General features: G+C 41.4%; 1 protein-coding gene across 14 annotated transcripts in view; it reads left to right on the forward strand.

Moving 5' to 3' along the window:
- LOC139758191 (SWI/SNF-related matrix-associated actin-dependent regulator of chromatin subfamily E member 1-like) overlaps positions 1 to 19,807 on the forward strand; it is a 924,800-nt gene that overhangs the window by 94,820 nt on the left and 810,173 nt on the right. For all 14 annotated transcript variants that reach the window (XM_071679412.1, XM_071679409.1, XM_071679411.1 and 11 more), the window contains exon 2: positions 4,168 to 4,246. In XM_071679412.1, coding sequence (XP_071535513.1) covers positions 4,168 to 4,246 — 79 coding nt within the window. The remainder of the gene's footprint in view (positions 1 to 4,167; positions 4,247 to 19,807) is intronic.

Here is a 19,807-nt window from a genome sequence, read left to right on the forward strand (position 1 = left end):
AAGGCATATGATAGAGTTGATAGAGATGCTCTGTGGAAGGTATTAAGAATATATGGTGTGGGAGGCAAGTTGTTAGAAGCAGTGAAAAGTTTTTATCGAGGATGTAAGGCATGTGTACGTGTAGGAAGAGAGGAAAGTGATTGGTTCTCAGTGAATGTAGGTTTGCGGCAGGGGTGTGTGATGTCTCCATGGTTGTTTAATTTGTTTATGGATGGGGTTGTTAGGGAGGTGAATGCAAGAGTTTTGGAAAGAGGGGCAAGTATGAAGTCTGTTGGGGATGAGAGAGCTTGGGAAGTGAGTCAGTTGTTGTTCACTGATGATACAGCGCTGGTGGCTGATTCATGTGAGAAACTGCAGAAGCTGGTGACTGAGTTTGGTAAAGTGTGTGAAAGAAGAAAGTTAAGAGTAAATGTGAATAAGAAAAATTCTGGGAGCCTTGAAGAATGTGTGGAAGTCGAGAACATTATCTCGGAAAGCAAAAATGGGTATGTTTGAAGGAATAGTGGTTCCAAAAATGTTGTATGGTTGCGAGGTGTGGACTATGGATAGAGTTGTGTGCAGGAGGATGGATGTGCTGGAAATGAGATGTTTGAGGATAATGTGTGGTGTGAGGTGGTTTGATCGAGTAAGTAACGTAAGGGTAAGAGAGATGTGTGGAAATAAAAAGAGCGTGGTTGAGAGAGCAGAAGAGGGTGTTTTGAAATGGTTTGGTCACATGGAGAGAATGAGTGAGGAAAGATTGACCAAGAGGATATATGTGTCGGAGGTGGAGGGAACGAGGAGAAGAGGGAGACCAAATTGGAGGTGGAAAGATGGAGTGAAAAAGATTTTGAGTGATCAGGGCCTGAACATGCAGGAGGGTGAAAGGAGGGCAAAGAATAGAGTGAATTGGAGCGATGTGGTATACCGGGGTTGACGTGCTGTCAGTGGATTGAATCAAGGCATGTGTATGGGGGTGGGTTGGGCCATTTCTTTCGTCTGTTTCCTTGCGCTACCTCGCAAACGCGGGAGACAGCGACAAAGCAAAAAAAAAAATATATATATATATATATATATATATATATATATATATATATATATATATATATATATATATATATATATATGAGTGAAACAGACCTCAAGGTTAAAGGGGAAGAGTGGTTTGGGAATGTCTTAGGAGTAAAGTCAGGGGTTAGTGAGAGGACAAAAGCAAGGTAAGGGGTAGCAATGCTCCTGAAACAGGAGTTGTTGGAGTATATGATAGAGTGTAAGAACGTAAACTCTAGATTGATATGGGTAAAACTGAAAGTGGATAGAGAGAGATGGGTGATTATTGGTGCATATGCACCATGGGATGAGAAGAACTTAAGTGACCGACAAGTGTTTTGGGAGCAGCTGAGTGAGTGTGTTAGTAGTTTTGATGCACAAGACCGGGTTATAGTGATGGGTGATTTGAATGCATAGGTGAGTACTGTGCCTCTGAGGGATTAATTGGTGTATATGGAGTGTTCAGTGTTGTAAATGTATATTAACATATAATCCAATAACGCTCTCTGGCCATCTCTCCTACTTACATACTTATACTTATGTATATCTCGCTTTTTAAACCAGGTATTCCCAATCACCAGTCCTTTTTCAGCACATAAATCTACAAGCTCTTCACCATTTCCATTTACAACACTGAACACCCCATGTATACTAATTATTTCCTCAACTGCCACATTACTCACCTTTGCATTCAAATCACCCATCACTATAACCCAGTCTCGTGCATCAAAACCACTAACACACTCATTCAGCTGCTCCCAAAACACTTGCCTCTCATGATCTTTCTTCTCATGGCCAGGTACATATGCACCAATAATCACCCATCTCTCTTCATCAACTTTCAGTTTTACCCATATCAATCTAGAGTTTACTTTCTTACACTCTATCACGTACTCCCACCACTCCTGTTTCAGGAGTAGTGCTACTCCTTCCTTGCTCTTGTCCTCTCACTAACCCCTGACTTTACTCCCAAGACATTCCCAAACCACTCTTCCCCTTTACCCTTGAGCTTCGTTTCACTCATACCCAAAACATCCAGGTTCCTTTCCTCAAACATACTACCTATCTCTCCTTTTTTCTCATTTTGGTTACATCCACACTCATTTAGACACCCCAATCTGAGCCTTCGAGGAGGATGAGCACCCTCTTCGTGACTCCTTCTTCTATTTCCCGTTTTAGAGAGTTAAAATACAAGGAGGGGAGGGTTTCTAGCCCCCCGCTCCAGTCCCCTTTAGTCGCCTTCTACGACACGTGAGGAATACATGGGACGTATTCTTTCTCCCCTATCCCCAGGGATATATGTATTATGATGCATGGCTTATACTGAGAGTGATGAAGGAACCATAAAGAAAATGAAAATGCCAGATTTGAATGGTCATATAACAGCCCTGTGTTGCCAGCTCATGTGCACTCATCAAAAATATATATTTTCATTGTTTATCTTCATTTGATCATGAGTATCTGTGAAACATACTTGCATAGAATACATAAACATTATGATATCCTTGAATTACCTAAATAGTTCATTGAAAATAAAGTGAAACTGAAAAGTCAGAGGAATGAATCACTACGTGGGTGATGGAATTAGCTGATTGAGTCATTGATTATTTCTGTGGTTTAAGTCTGCCACTGCATAGAGGCAGGACAGTATGGGATCCTAGCATCATTTCCCGTTTAGAAGGTAAGCAAATTGCTTGGGATGATACTTTTTTTGGCAACCATGGACTTTAGTTGTATTTCATGGTGAGAAGGAAAATTTTGTGTGATAGCTCTAGCCGTAATATGCATTCAGTAGATTAACACCACATCAGGGCCTCAACTTGCATTGAGGTTGTTTTTCTTGGCAGCCCACGTCAGGTTGAAACTATCTTAAGTTTAGTGTTTGACACCCCTTTTGTAAGAGGGGGGGTTACTTTCCTTACCAACATAAATCTAACTCATAAGTTTAAAACATTATACTACGATATCATTTATTTGAGATGCTTGATTGTTTCTTTCATGTTGGATGTGTATATTAAGTCAGACTTAGTCAACTGTTGGGTCATATTGGATGGTTGCATATGACATGTTGAATAGAAAAACATTGCCACTCTTTGGCACTAATTGATGCATGATTAGGAATCAGATGCTTGTCTTCAATATTTTATTACCTAACTTCTTAGCTAAAAAAAATTAAGATATTCACAAAAATAGGTTAGATATTTTGACAATTTCTTCCTGAATCCTCATTTAGTTTCTTCCTTGTTGTTCATTGATATATATTTTATGGTTGGCCTCAGTTACTAGCTGCTCTTTTCATTCATACTCATTATAGATATGAAATTTGATATTCTTTTTTCATTTATATAAGTTTGTATTAAACCGATAATGTAACACACAATGTGTTTGCCTCTGCTTACTATATTGAATAGTTGCACCATCTTTTGCATTATGAATAGGTTTTAGAAAACATTAAGCTTTGTGATTCCGTACATTCATAGTAGAATGGTGTGGAGTATTTCCCAAGCATTTCAGTTACCATTACCACATAAACAGCTACATTTAATGTATTTGTTAAAAGATTTTCCATGTTGGGTGCTTTTTTCATACTGACTGTGTGGAAAGACTGAAGGTTGACTGAGTAGTTAGACACAAGGAGAAAGAGATGGGGATGAGGAAAACAGATGGCAGATATGAAGAAAGGTAAGAAATGGAGAAAAGTAGCTGTTAATGATTGTTGTGGAGTCCTTGTGAGAACAGTGTTAAATGAGTTATAGTTTGAAAGCAGTTAAGAGTAGTAATCTCTTGTATCTTAAGGAAAATCGTATTGTTTTCCCATGCTAATGTTTTCATTGGTGATCAGAGCCAACTGATCTTGCACATGAAAATTATATTTCTTAAACCAAAATCCTTATTGCCAAACTCTTAAGTTGTAGACTTATTTGTTTTAGTTTGTTTTTAGAATAATGAAATGCTTATTTTCAAAAGAAAATTTAGTATTTTTTGTTATTAGTTTATATGGCAATGTTTAGATCATACTTCATTTTCAGTGTTGCAGATTTAGTGTTCATATAGAAAGCCTTAACTATTTATGTGCACATAATGGTTTCACAAACTATAATTCATGGGTGATCACTTTCATTATATTAATTTTTTCAGCCTGGCCTTAGGATGTCTCTGCCCAGCAACTACCGGCAAGTGGCCATGATGGGCCCAACTCCAACTCCAGGCCCCACACGTAAGTTCCTTTGATACCTTAATAACTTGTGTTATTTGCTGAGTGTACTTTAATTTTCACAGAGGAAATCAGAGGAACTTTGTTGTGACTATATTCACCATGTTTGAATGAAATATGGCAAAATCTTGTAAGTTTCACATGATGGTAAAGACATTTTATCTAAAGATATTATAGTATCTGATCATAAAAGATTTTTCTTAAGATTAATTGAATTAGTATCTACAGATATTATGATATCTGGCTGTAAAGTTTTTCTCAAAGAGTGATTGATTTGGTAAATAGATATGAAACACAGCAGTTTTTTGAGAATGAGTGTAAAGATGAAAAGCAAAGTTTTGTGATAGTTTTATGATAAAATGGAAAAAACTAATTTTTTTCTCTTAAGAGTAGAGGATGAAGGAAATTTCCTTTGAAAATTGTACTTTACGGTATTTGGTGGTAGAAATAGAAACAGAAATACAGCTTGTTTAACCAGTAATAGCTGTTTACCAAATATAAGATTATTTTGATTGATACAGTTTTTATACCTAAACTCATAATCAGGTGAAGCATATATTTACTTATTTATTTATTGTACTTGATCGCCGTTTCCCGCATCAGCAAGGTGGCACCAGGAAACAGACGAAGAATGGCCCATCCACTCATATACATATGTTTATATTTATTTATTTATTATACTTTGTCACTGTCTCCCACGTTAGCGAGGTAGCGCAAGGAAACAGACGAAAAGATGGCCCAATCCACCCACATACACATGTATATACATACACGTCCACACACACATACATACTTATATATCTCAACGTTTACATATATGTTTATATTTTTATTTATTTTGCTCTGTCGCTGTCTCCCGCGTTTGCGAGGTAGCGCAAGGAAACAGACGAAAGAAATGGCCCAACCCACCCCCATACACATGTATATACATACAGGTCCACACACGCAAATATACATACCTATACATCTCAATGTACACATATATATGCACACACAGACACATACATATATACCCATGCACACAATTCACACTGTCTGCCTTTATTCATTTCCCATCGCCACCTCGCCACACATGGAATACCATCCCCCTCCCCCCTCATGTGTGCGAGGTAGCGCTAGGAAAAGACAAAAAGGCCCCATTCGTTCACACTCAGTCTCTAGCTGTCATACAATAATGCCCGAAACTACAGCTCCCTTTCCACATCCAGATCCCACACAACTTTCCATGGTTTACCCCAGATGCTTCACATGCCCTGATTCAATCCACTGACAGCACATCAACCCCGGTATACCACATCGATCCAATTCACTCTATTCCTTGCCCACCTTTCACCCTCCTGCATGTTCAGGCCCCGATCACTCAAAATCTTTTTCACTCCATCTTTCCACCTCCAATTTGGTCTCCCACTTCTCCTCGTTCCCTCCACCTCCGACACATATATCCTCTTGGTCAACCTTTCCTCACTCATTCTCTCCATGTGCCCAAACCATTTCAAAACACCCTCTTCTGCTCTCTCAACCACGCTCTTTTTATTTCCACACATCTCTCTTACCCTTACATTACTTACTCGATCAAACCACCTCACACCACACATTGTCCTCAAACATCTCATTTCCAGTACATCCACCCTCCTGCGCACAACTATATCCATAGCCCACGCCTCGCAACCATACAACATTGTTGGAACCACTATTCCTTCAAACATACCCATTTTTGCTTTCCGAGATAATGTTCTCGACTTCCAAACATTCTTCAAGGCTCCCAGGATTTTCGCCCCCTCCCCCACCCTATGATTCACTTCCGCTTCCATGGTTCTATCCGCTGCCAGATCCACTCCCAGATATCTTAAACACTTTACTTCCTCCAGTTTTTCTCCATTCAAACTTACCTCTCAATTGACTTGACCCTCAACCTTACTGTACCTAATAACCTTGCTCTTATTCACATTTACTCTTAACTTTCTTCTTTCACACACTTTACCAAACTCAGTCACCAGCTTCTGCAGTTTCTCACATGAATCAGCCACCAGCGCTGTATCATCAGCGAACAACAACTGACTCACTTCCCAAGCTCTCTCATCCACAACAGACTTCATACTTGCCCCTCTTTCCAAAACTCTTGCATTCACCTCCCTAACAACCCCATCCATAAACAAATTAAACAACCATGGAGACATCACACACCCCTGCCGCAAACCTACATTCACCGAGAACCAATCACTTTCCTCTCTTCCTACAAGTACACATGCCTTACATCCTTGATAAAAACTTTTCACTGCTTCTAACAACTTGCCTCCCACACCATATATTCTTAATACCTTCCACAGAGCATCTCTATCAACTCTATCATCTGCCTTCTCCAGATCCATAAATGCTACATACAAATCCATTTGCTTTTCTAAGTATTTCTCATACATTCTTCAAAGCAAACACCTGATCCACACATCTTCTACCACTTCTGAAACCACACTGCTCTTCCCCAATCTGATGCTCTGTACATGCCTTCACCCTCTCAATCAATACCCTCCCATATGATTTACCAGGAATACTCAACAAACTTATACCTCTGTAATTTGAGCACTCACTCTTATCCCCTTTGCCTTTGTACAATGGCACTATGCACGCATTCCGCCAATCCTCAGGCACCTCACCCTGAGTCATACATACATTAGATAACCTTACCAACCAGTCAACAATACAGTCACCCCCTTTTTTAATAAATTCCACTGAAATACCATCCAAACCTGCTGCCTTGCCGGCTTTCATCTTCCGCAAAGCTTTTACTGCCTCTTCTCTGTTTACCAAATCATTTTCCCTAACCCTCTCACTTTGCACACCACCTCAGCCAAAACACCCTATATCTCCCACTCTATCATTAAACGCATTCAACACACCTTCAAAATACTCACTCCATCTCCTTCTCACATCACCACTACTTGTTATCACCTCCCCATTTGCGCCCTTCACTGAAGTTCCCATTTGCTCCCTTGTCTTACGCACTTTATTTACCTCCTTCCAGAACATCTTTTTATTCTCCCTAAAATTTAATGATACTCTCTCACCCCAACTCTCATTTGCCCTCTTTTTCACCTCTTGCACCTTTCTTTTGACCTCTTGTCTCTTTCTTTTATACATCTCCCACTCAATTGCATTTTTCCCCTGCAAAAATCGTCCAAATGCCTCTCTCTTCTCTTTCACTAATAATCTTACTTCTTCATTCCACCACTCACTACCCTTTCTAATCAACCCACCTCCCACGCTTCTCATGCCACAAGCATCTTTTGTGCAATCCATCACTGATTCCCTAAATACATCCCATTCCTCCCCCACTCCCCTTACTTCCATTGTTCTCACCTTTTTCCATTCTGTACTCAGTCTTTCCTGGTACTTCCTCACACAAGTCTCCTTCCCAAGCTCACTTACTCTCACCACCCTCTTCACCCCAACATTCACTCTTCTTTTCTGAAAACCCATACAAATCTTCACCTTAGCCTCCACAAGATAATGATCAGACATCCCTCCAGTTGCACCTCTCAGCACATTAACATCCAAAAGTCTCCCTTTTGCACACCTGTCAATTAACACGTAATCCAATAACGCTCTCTGGCCATCTCTCCTACTTACATACGTATACTTATGTATATCTCGCTTTTTAAACCAGGTATTCCCAATCACCAGTCCTTTTTCAGCACATAAATCTACAAGCTCTTCACCATTTTCATTTACAACACTGAACACCCCATGTATACCAATTATTCCCTCAACTGCCACATTACTCACCTTTGCATTCAAAACACCCATCACTATAAACCGGTCTTGTGCATCAAAACCACTAACACACACACACACACACACATATATATATATATATATATATATATATATATATATATATATATATATATATATATATATATATATATATATCTTTCTTTCATACTATTCGCCATTTCCCGCGTTAGCAAGGTAGCGTTAAGAACAGAGGACTGGGCCCCTGAGGGAATATCCTCACCTGGCCTCGTTCTCTGTTCCTTCTTTTGGAAAATCAAAAAAAAAACGAGAGAGGAGGATTTCCAGCCCCCCCTGCTCCCTCCCCTTTTAGTCGCCTTCTACGACACGCAGGGAATACGTGGGAAGTATTCTTTCTCCCCTATCCCCAGGGATAATATATATATATATATGTGTGTATATATATATATATATATATATATATATATATATATATATATATATATATATATATATATGCAAGGTAGCGCAAGGAAACAGACGAAAGAAATGGCCCAACCCACCCCCATACACATGTATATACATACACGTCCACACACGCAAATATACATACCTACACAACTTTCCATGGTTTACCCCAGATGCTTCACATGCCCTGATTCAATCCACTGACAGCACATCAACCCCGGTATACCACATCGATCCAATTCACTCTATTCCTTGCCCACCTTTCACCCTCCTGCATGTTCAGGCCCCGATCACTCAAAATCTTTTTCACTCCATCTTTCCACCTCCAATTTGGTCTCCCACTTCTCCTCGTTCCCTCCACCTCCGACACATATATCCTCTTGGTCAACCTTTCCTCACTCATTCTCTCCATGTGCCCAAACCATTTCAAAACACCCTCTTCTGCTCTCTCAACCACGCTCTTTTTATTTCCACACATCTCTCTTACCCTTACATTACTTACTCGATCAAACCACCTCACACCACACATTATCCTCAAACATCTCATTTCCAGTACATCCACCCTCCTGCGCACAACTATATCCATAGCCCACGCCTCGCAACCATACAACATTGTTGGAACCACTATTCCTTCAAACATACCCATTTTTGCTTTCCGAGATAATGTTCTCGACTTCCAAACATTCTTCAAGGCTCCCAGGATTTTCGCCCCCTCCCCCACCCTATGATTCACTTCCGCTTCCATGGTTCTATCCGCTGCCAGATCCACTCCCAGATATCTTAAACACTTTACTTCCTCCAGTTTTTCTCCATTCAAACTTACCTCTCAATTGACTTGACCCTCAACCTTACTGTACCTAATAACCTTGCTCTTATTCACATTTACTCTTAACTTTCTTCTTTCACACACTTTACCAAACTCAGTCACCAGCTTCTGCAGTTTCTCACATGAATCAGCCACCAGCGCTGTATCATCAGCGAACAACAACTGACTCACTTCCCAAGCTCTCTCATCCACAACAGACTTCATACTTGCCCCTCTTTCCAAAACTCTTGCATTCACCTCCCTAACAACCCCATCCATAAACAAATTAAACAACCATGGAGACATCACACACCCCTGCCGCAAACCTACATTCACCGAGAACCAATCACTTTCCTCTCTTCCTACAAGTACACATGCCTTACATCCTTGATAAAAACTTTTCACTGCTTCTAACAACTTGCCTCCCACACCATATATTCTTAATACCTTCCACAGAGCATCTCTATCAACTCTATCATCTGCCTTCTCCAGATCCATAAATGCTACATACAAATCCATTTGCTTTTCTAAGTATTTCTCATACATTCTTCAAAGCAAACACCTGATCCACACATCTTCTACCACTTCTGAAACCACACTGCTCTTCCCCAATCTGATGCTCTGTACATGCCTTCACCCTCTCAATCAATACCCTCCCATATGATTTACCAGGAATACTCAACAAACTTATACCTCTGTAATTTGAGCACTCACTCTTATCCCCTTTGCCTTTGTACAATGGCACTATGCACGCATTCCGCCAATCCTCAGGCACCTCACCCTGAGTCATACATACATTAGATAACCTTACCAACCAGTCAACAATACAGTCACCCCCTTTTTTAATAAATTCCACTGAAATACCATCCAAACCTGCTGCCTTGCCGGCTTTCATCTTCCGCAAAGCTTTTACTGCCTCTTCTCTGTTTACCAAATCATTTTCCCTAACCCTCTCACTTTGCACACCACCTCAGCCAAAACACCCTATATCTCCCACTCTATCATTAAACGCATTCAACACACCTTCAAAATACTCACTCCATCTCCTTCTCACATCACCACTACTTGTTATCACCTCCCCATTTGCGCCCTTCACTGAAGTTCCCATTTGCTCCCTTGTCTTACGCACTTTATTTACCTCCTTCCAGAACATCTTTTTATTCTCCCTAAAATTTAATGATACTCTCTCACCCCAACTCTCATTTGCCCTCTTTTTCACCTCTTGCACCTTTCTTTTGACCTCTTGTCTCTTTCTTTTATACATCTCCCACTCAATTGCATTTTTCCCCTGCAAAAATCGTCCAAATGCCTCTCTCTTCTCTTTCACTAATAATCTTACTTCTTCATTCCACCACTCACTACCCTTTCTAATCAACCCACCTCCCACGCTTCTCATGCCACAAGCATCTTTTGTGCAATCCATCACTGATTCCCTAAATACATCCCATTCCTCCCCCACTCCCCTTACTTCCATTGTTCTCACCTTTTTCCATTCTGTACTCAGTCTTTCCTGGTACTTCCTCACACAAGTCTCCTTCCCAAGCTCACTTACTCTCACCACCCTCTTCACCCCAACATTCACTCTTCTTTTCTGAAAACCCATACAAATCTTCACCTTAGCCTCCACAAGATAATGATCAGACATCCCTCCAGTTGCACCTCTCAGCACATTAACATCCAAAAGTCTCCCTTTTGCACACCTGTCAATTAACACGTAATCCAATAACGCTCTCTGGCCATCTCTCCTACTTACATACGTATACTTATGTATATCTCGCTTTTTAAACCAGGTATTCCCAATCACCAGTCCTTTTTCAGCACATAAATCTACAAGCTCTTCACCATTTTCATTTACAACACTGAACACCCCATGTATACCAATTATTCCCTCAACTGCCACATTACTCACCTTTGCATTCAAAACACCCATCACTATAAACCGGTCTTGTGCATCAAAACCACTAACACACACACACACACACACATATATATATATATATATATATATATATATATATATATATATATATATATATATATATATATATATATATATATATCTTTCTTTCATACTATTCGCCATTTCCCGCGTTAGCAAGGTAGCGTTAAGAACAGAGGACTGGGCCCCTGAGGGAATATCCTCACCTGGCCTCGTTCTCTGTTCCTTCTTTTGGAAAATCAAAAAAAAAAACGAGAGGGGAGGATTTCCAGCCCCCCCTGCTCCCTCCCCTTTTAGTCGCCTTCTACGACACGCAGGGAATACGTGGGAAGTATTCTTTCTCCCCTATCCCCAGGGATAATATATATATATATATGTGTGTATATATATATATATATATATATATATATATATATATATATATATATATATATATATATATATATGCAAGGTAGCGCAAGGAAACAGACGAAAGAAATGGCCCAACCCACCCCCATACACATGTATATACATACACGTCCACACACGCAAATATACATACCTACACAGCTTTCCATGGTTTACCCCAGACGCTTCACGTGCCCTGATTCAATCCATTGACAGAACGTCAACCCCGGTATTCCACATCGATCCAATTCACTCTATTCCTTGCCCTCCTTTCACTTCACCATCCTGCATGTTCAGGCCCCGATCACACAAAATCTTTTTCACTCCATCTTTCCACCTCCAATTTGGTCTCCCACTTCTCCTCATTCCCTCCACCTCCGACACATATATCCTCTTGGTCAATCTTTCCTCACTCATTCTCTCCATGTGCCCAAACCATTTCAAATACCCTCTTCTGCTCTCTCAACCACGCTCTTTTTATTTACACACATCTCTCTTACCCTTACATTACTTACTCGATCAAACCACCTCACACCACACATTTTCCTCAAACATCTTATTTCCAGCACATCCATCCTCCTGCGCACAACTCTATCCATAGCACACGCCTCGTAACCATACAACATTGTGGGAACCACCATTCCTTCAAACATACCCATTTTTGCTTTCCGAGATAATGTTCTCGACTTCCACACATTCTTCAAGGGTCCCAGGATTTTCGCCCCCTCCTCCACCCTATGATCCAATTCCGCTTCAATGGTTCCATCCGCTGCCAGATCCACTCCCAGATATCTAAAACACTTTACTTCCTCCAGTTTTTATCCATTCAAACTTACCTTCCAATTGACTTGACCCTCAACCCTACTGTACCTAATAACCTTGCTCTTATTCACATTTACTCTTAACTTTCTTCTTTCACACACTTCACCAAACTCAGTCACCAGCTTCTGCAGTTTCTCATATGAATCAGCCACCAGCGCTGTATCATCAGCGAACAACAACTGACTCACTTCCCAAGCTCTCATCCACAACAGACTGCATACTTGCCCCTCTTTCCAAAACTCTTGCATTCACCTCCCTAACAACCCCATCCATAAACAAATTAAACAACCATGGAGACATCACACACCCCTGCCGCAAACCTACATTCACTGTGAACCAATCACTTTCCTCTCTTCCTACACGTACACATGCCTTACATCCTCGATAAAAGCTTTTCACTGCTTCTAACAACTTGCCTCCCACACCATATATTCTTAAAATCTTCCACAGAGCATCTCTATCAACCCTATCATATGCCTTCTCCAGATCCATAAATGGTACATACAAATCCATTTGTTTTTCTAAGTATTTCTCTCATACATTCTTCAAAGCAAACACTTGATCCACACATCCTCTACCACTTCTGAAACCACACTGCTCTCCCCAATCTGATGCTCTGTACGTGCCTTCACCCTCTCAATCAATACCCTCCCATATAATTTACCAGGAATACTCAACAAACTTATACCTCTGTAATTTGAGCACTCACTCTTATCCCCTTTGCCTTTGTACAATGGCACTATGCACGCATTCCGCCAATCCTCAGGCACCTCACCATGAATCATACATACATTAGATAACCTTACCAACCAGTCAACAATACAGTCTCCCCCTTTTTTTATAAATTCCACTGCAATACCATCCAAACCTGCTGCTTTGCCGGCTTTCATCTTGTGTGAAGCTTTTACTACCTCTTCTCTATTTACCAAATCATTTTCCCTAACCCTCTCACTTTGCACACCACCTCGACCAAGACACCCCACATCTGCCACTCTATCATCAAACACATTCAACAAACCTTCAAAATACTCACTCCATCTCCTTCTCACATCACCACTACTTGTTATCACCTCCCCATTAGCGCCCTTCACTGAAGTTCCCATTTGCTCCCTTGTCTTACGCACTTTATTTACCTCCTTCCAAAACATCTTTTTATTCTCCCTGAAATTTAATGATACTCTCTCACCCCAACTCTCATTTGCCCTCTTTTTCACCTCTTGCACCTTTCTCTTGACCTCCTGCCTCTTTCTTTTATACCTCTCCCACTCATTTGCATTTTTTCCCTGCAAAAATCGTTCAAATGCCTCTCTCTTCTCTTTCACTAATAATCTTACTTCTTCATCCCACCACTCACAACCTTTTCTAATCAACCCACCTCCCACGCTTCTCATGCCACAGGCATCTTTTGCGCAAGCCATCACTGCTTCCCTAAATACATCCCATTCCTCCCCCACTCCCCTTACCTCCTTTGTTCTCACCTAAATTATATATGTACATAAATGCCCATACACGCACATACATATACATATACATATACATATTCAAATCAGTATCAGTGAGTAATGTGGCAGTTGAGGGAATAATTGGTATACATGGGGTGTTCAGTGTTGTAAATGGAAATGGTGAAGAGCTTGTAGATTTATGTGCTGAAAAAGGACTGGTGATTGGGAATACCTGGTTTAAAAAGCGAGATATACATAAGTATACGTATGTAAGTAGGAGAGATGGCCAGAGAGCGTTATTGGATTACGTGTTAATTGACAGGTGTGCAAAAGGGAGACTTTTGGATGTTAATGTGCTGAGAGGTGCAACTGGAGGGATGTCTGATCATTATCTTGTGGAGGCTAAGGTGAAGATTTGTATGGGTTTTCAGAAAAGAAGAGTGAATGTTGGGGTGAAGAGGGTGGTGAGAGTAAGTGAGCTTGGGAAGGAGACTTGTGTGAGGAAGTACCAGGAAAGACTGAGTACAGAATGGAAAAAGGTGAGAACAATGGAAGTAAGGGGAGTGGGGCAGGAATGGGATGTATTTAGGGAATCAGTGATGGATTGCGCAAAAGATGCTTGTGGCATGAGAAGCGTGGGAGGTGGGTTGATTAGAATGGGTAGTGAGTGGTGGAATGAAGAAGTAAGATTATTAGTGAAAGAGAAGAGAGAGGCATTTGGACGATTTTTGCAGGGAAAAAATGCAATTGAGTGGGAGATGTATAAAAGAAAGAGACAAGAGGTCAAAAGAAAGGTGCAAGAGGTGAAAAAGAGGGCAAATGAGAGTTGGGGTGAGAGAGTATCATTAAATTTTAGGAAGAATAAAAAGATGTTCTGGAAGGAGGTAAATAAAGTGCCTAAGACAAGGGAGCAAATGAGAACTTCAGTGAAGGGCGCAAATGGGGAGGTGATAGCAAGTAGTGGTGATGTGAAAAGGAGATGGAGTGAGTATTTTGAAGGTTTGTTGAATGTGTTTGATGATAGAGTGGCAGATATAGGGTGTTTTGGTCGAGGTGGTGTGCAGAGTGAGAGGGTTAGGGAAAATGATTTGGTAAACAGAGAAGAGGTAGTAAAAGCTTTGCGGAAGATGAAAGCCGGCAAGGCAGCAGGTTTGGATCGTATTGCAGTGGAATTTATTAAGAAAGGGGGTGACTGTATTATTGACTGGTTGGTAAGGTTATTTAATGTATGTATGACTCATGATGAGGTGCCTGAGGATTGGCAGAATGCGTGCATAGTGCCATTGTACAAAGGCAAAGGGGATAAGAGTGCATGCTCAAATTACAGTGGTATAAGTTTGTTGAGTATTCCTGGTAAATTATATGGGAGGGTATTGATTGAGAGGGTGAAGGCATGTACAGAGCATGAGATTGGGGAAGAGCAGTGTGGTTTCAGAAGTGGTAGAGGATGTGTGGATCAGGTGTTTGCTTTGAAGAATGTATGTGAGAAATACTTAGAAAAGCAAATGGATTTGTATGTAGCATTTATGGATCTGGAGAAGGCATATGATAGAGTTGATAGAGATGCTCTGTGGAAGGTATTAAGAATATATGGTGTGGGGGGGAAGTTGTTAGAAGCAGTGAAAAGTTTTTATCGAGGATGTAAGGCATGTGTAAGTGTAGGAAGAGAGGAAAGTGATTGGTTCTCAGAGATTGTAGGTTTGCAGCAGGGGTGTGTGATGTGTCCATGGTTGTTTAATTTGTTTATGGATGGGGTTGTTAGGGAGGTGAATGCAAGAGTTTTGGAAAGAGGGGCAAGTATGAAGTCTGTTGTGGATGAGAGAGCTTGGGAAGTGAGTCAGTTGTTGTTCGCTGATGATACAGCACTGGTGGCTGATTCATGTGAGAAACTGCAGAAGCTGGTGACTGAGTTTGATAAAGTGTGTGAAAGAAGAAAGTTAAGAGTAAATATGAAGAAGAGCAAGGTACAGTAGGGTTGAGGGTCAAGTCAATTGGGAGGTAAGTTTGAATGGAGAAAAACTGGAGGATGTAAAGTGTTTTAGATATCTGGGAGTGGATCCGGCAGTGGATGGAACCATGGAAGCGGAAGTGAATCATAGGGTGGGGGAGGGGCAAAAATTCTGGGAGCCTTGAAGAATGTGTGTAAGTCGAGAACATTATCTCGGAAAGCAAAAATAGGTATGTTTGAAGGAATAGTGGTTCCAACAATGTTGTATGGTTGCGAGGCGTGGGCTATGGATAGAGTTGTGCGCAGGAGGATGGATGTGCTGGAAATGAGATGTTTGAGGACAGTGTGTGATGTGAGGTGGTTTGATCGAGTAAGTAACGTAAGGGTAAGAGAGATGTGTGGAAATAAAAAGAGGGTGGTTGAGAGAGCAGAAGAGGGTGTTTTGAAATGGTTTGGGCACATGGAGAGAATGAGTGAGGAAAGATTGACCAAGAGGATATATGTGTCGGAGGTGGAGGGAATGAGGAGAAGTGGGAGACCAAATTAGAGGTGGAAAGATGGAGTGAAAAAGATTCTGTGTGATCGGGGCCTGAACATGCAGGAGGGTGAAAGGAGGGCAAGGAATAGAGTGAATTGGATCGATGTGGTATACCGGGGTTGACGTGCTGTCAGTGGATTGAATCAGGGCATGTGAAGCGTCTGGGGTAAACCATGGAAAGCTGTGTAGGTATGTATATTTGCGTGTGTGGACGTATGTATATACATTTGTATGGGGGTGGGTTGGGCCATTTCTTTCGTCTGTTTCCTTGCGCTACCTCGCTAACGCGGGAGAAAGCAACAAAAAAAAAAAAAATCAATTATATGTGAGGGTATTGATTTAGAGGGTGAAGGCATGTACAGAGCATCGGATTGGGGAAGACCAGTGTGGTTTCAGAAGTGGTAGAGGATGTGTGGATCAGGTGTTTGCTTTGAAGAATGTATGTGAGAAATACTTAGAAAAGCAAATGGATTTGTATGTCGCATTTATGGATCTGGAGAAGGCATATGGTAGAGTTGATAGAGATGCCCTGTGGAAGTTTTAAGAATATATGGTGTGGGAGGCAAGTTGTTAGAAGCAGTGAAAAGTTTTTATCGAGGATGTAGGGCATGTATACATGTAGGAAGAGAGGAAAGTGATTGGATCTCAGTGAATGTAGGTTTGCGGCAGGGGTGTGTGATGTCTCCATGGTTGTTTAATTTGTTTATGGATGGGGTTGTTAGGGAGGTGAATGCAAGAGTTTTGGAAAGAGGGGTAAGTATGAAGTCTGTTGGGGATGATAGAGCTTGGGAAGTGAGTCAATTGTTGTTCGCTGATGATACAGCGCTGGTGGCTGATTCATGTGAGAAACTGCAGAAGCTGGTGACTGAGTTTGGTAAAGTGTGTGGAAGAAGAAAGTTAAAGAGTGAATGTGAATAAGAGGAATGTTATTAGGTACAGTAGGGTTGAGGGTAAAATCAGTTGGGAGGTAAGTTTGAATGGAGAAAAACTGGAGGAAGTGAAGTGTTTTAGATATCTGGGAGTGGATCTGGCAGCGGATGGAACCATGGAAGCGGAAGTGAATCATAGGGTGGGGGAGGGGGCGAAAATCCTGGGAGCCTTGAAGAATGTGTGGAAGTCGAGACCATTATCTCGGGAAGCAAAAATGGGTATGTTTGAAGGAATAGTGGTTCCAACAATGTTGTCTGGTTGCGAGGCGTGGGCTGTTGATAGAGTTGTGCACAGGAGGGTGGATGTGCTGGACATGAGATGTTTGAGGAAAATGTTTGGTGTGGGGTGGTTTGATTGAGTAAGTAATGTACGGGTAAGAGCGATGTGTGGAAATAAAAAGAGCGTGGTTGAGAGAGCAGAAGAGGGTGTTTTGAAATAGTTTGGGCACATGGAGAGAATGAGTGAGGAAAGATTGACCAAGATGATATATGTGTCGTAGGTGGAGGGAACGAGGAGAAGTGGGAGACCAAATTGGAGGTGGAAAGATGGAGTGAAAAAGATTTTGAGTGAGTGGGGCCTGAACATGCAGGAGGGTGAAAGGCGGGCAAGGAATAGAGTGAATTGGATCAATGTGGTATACCGGGGTCGACGTGCTGTCAATGGTTTGAATTAGGGCATGTGAAGCATCTGGGGTAAACCATGGAAAGTTGTGTGGGGCCTGGATGTGGAAAGGGAGCTGTGGTTTCGGGCATTATTGCATGACAGATAGAGACTGAGTGTTAACGAATGGGACCTTTGTTGTCTTTTCCTAGCGCTACCTCACACACATGAGGGGGGAGAGGGTTGTTGTTCCATGTGTGGCGAGGTGGCGATGGGAATGAGTAAAGCCAGACAGTATGAGTTGTGTGCATGTGTATATATGTATGTGTCTGTGTGTGTATATATATGTGTACATTGAGATGTATGGGTATGTTTATTTGCATGTGTGGACGTGTATGTATGTACATGTGTATGGGGGTGGGTTGGGCCATTTCTTTCTTCTGTTTCCCTGCGCTACCTCGCAAATGCGGGAGACAGCGACAAAGCAGAATAAATAGATAAATAAATCAATATATATACATATACATGCACTTACACAGACATATGCATATATGTATACACATTTACACTTTCATTCTTGCTTGCCTTCATCCATTCCTGTCGCTACCCCGACCACAGGAAACAGCATCATTACCTCCTGGTAGCACCAGGAAAACAGACAAAAAAGGCCACATTCATTCACACTCAATCTCTAGATGTCATGTGTAATGCACCGAAATCACAGCATCCTATCTACATCCAGGCCATGGATTATTCCATTGACAACACATCGACCCTGGTACACCACGTCGTTACAATTCAGTCTATTCCTTGCACACCACTCACCCTCCTGCATGTTCAGGCCCTGATAGCTCAAAATCTTTTTCACTCCATTCTTCCACCTTCAGTTTGGTGTACATGGATTATTCAGTGTTGTGAATGGTAATGGTGAAGAGCTTATGGATTTGTTTGCTGAAAAAAGACTGGTGATTGGGAATACCTGGTTTAAGAAGAGATATACATGGGTTATTCAGTGTTGTGAATGGTAGTGGTGAAGAGCTTATGGATTGGTTTGCTGAAAAAAGACTGGTGATTGGGAATACCTGGTTTAAGAAGAGAGAGAGATATACATAAGTATACATATGTGAGTAGGAGAGATGGTCAGAGGACGTTATTGGATTACGTGTTAATTGATAGGTGTGTAAAAGAGAGACTTTTGGAAGTTGATGTGCTGAGAGGGGCAGCTGGAGGGATATCTGATCACTGTATTTTGGAGGCAAAGGTGAAGATTTGTAGAGGTTTTCAAAAAAGAAGAATGTTGGGGAGAAGAGAGTGTCACGTGAGAGTAAGTGAGCTTGGAAAGGAGGCTTGTGTGAGAAAGTACCAGAAGAGATTGAGTGTAGATTGGCAAAAGGTGAGAGTGAATAATGTGAGAGGAGTGGGTGAGGAATGGGATGTATTTAGGAAAGCTATGATGGCATGTGCAAAAGATGCATGTGGCATGAGAAAAGTGGGAGATGGGCATATAAGAAAGGGTAGTGAGTAGTGGGGTGAAGAAATAAAGTTGTTAGTGAAAGAGAAAAGAGAAGCATTTGGATGATTCAGGGAAGGAGTGCAAATGACTGGGAGGTGTATAAAAGAATGCGGCAGGAGGTCAAGAGGAAGGTGCAAAGGTTGAAAAAGAGGGTAAATGAGAGTTGGGGTGAGAGAGTATCATTAAATTGTAGGGAGAATAAATAAATAATTTGGAAGGAAGTAAAGAGAACAAATGGGGACATTGTTGAAGGGGGCAAGGGGGGAAATGATAATAGGTGGTGATGGAGTGAGTATTTTGAAGGTTTGTTGAGTGTGATTGATGATACAGTGGCAGATATAGGGTGTTTTGGTCAGGGTGATGGGTGGAGTGAGAGTGTCAGGGGGAATTGTTTCATTAAGAGAGAAGAGGTAGTGAAAGCTTTGCGGAAGATTAAATCTGGC

This window comes from Panulirus ornatus, chromosome 29 (genome assembly GCF_036320965.1).
Source record: "Panulirus ornatus isolate Po-2019 chromosome 29, ASM3632096v1, whole genome shotgun sequence".
Taxonomy (NCBI): domain Eukaryota; kingdom Metazoa; phylum Arthropoda; class Malacostraca; order Decapoda; family Palinuridae; genus Panulirus; species Panulirus ornatus.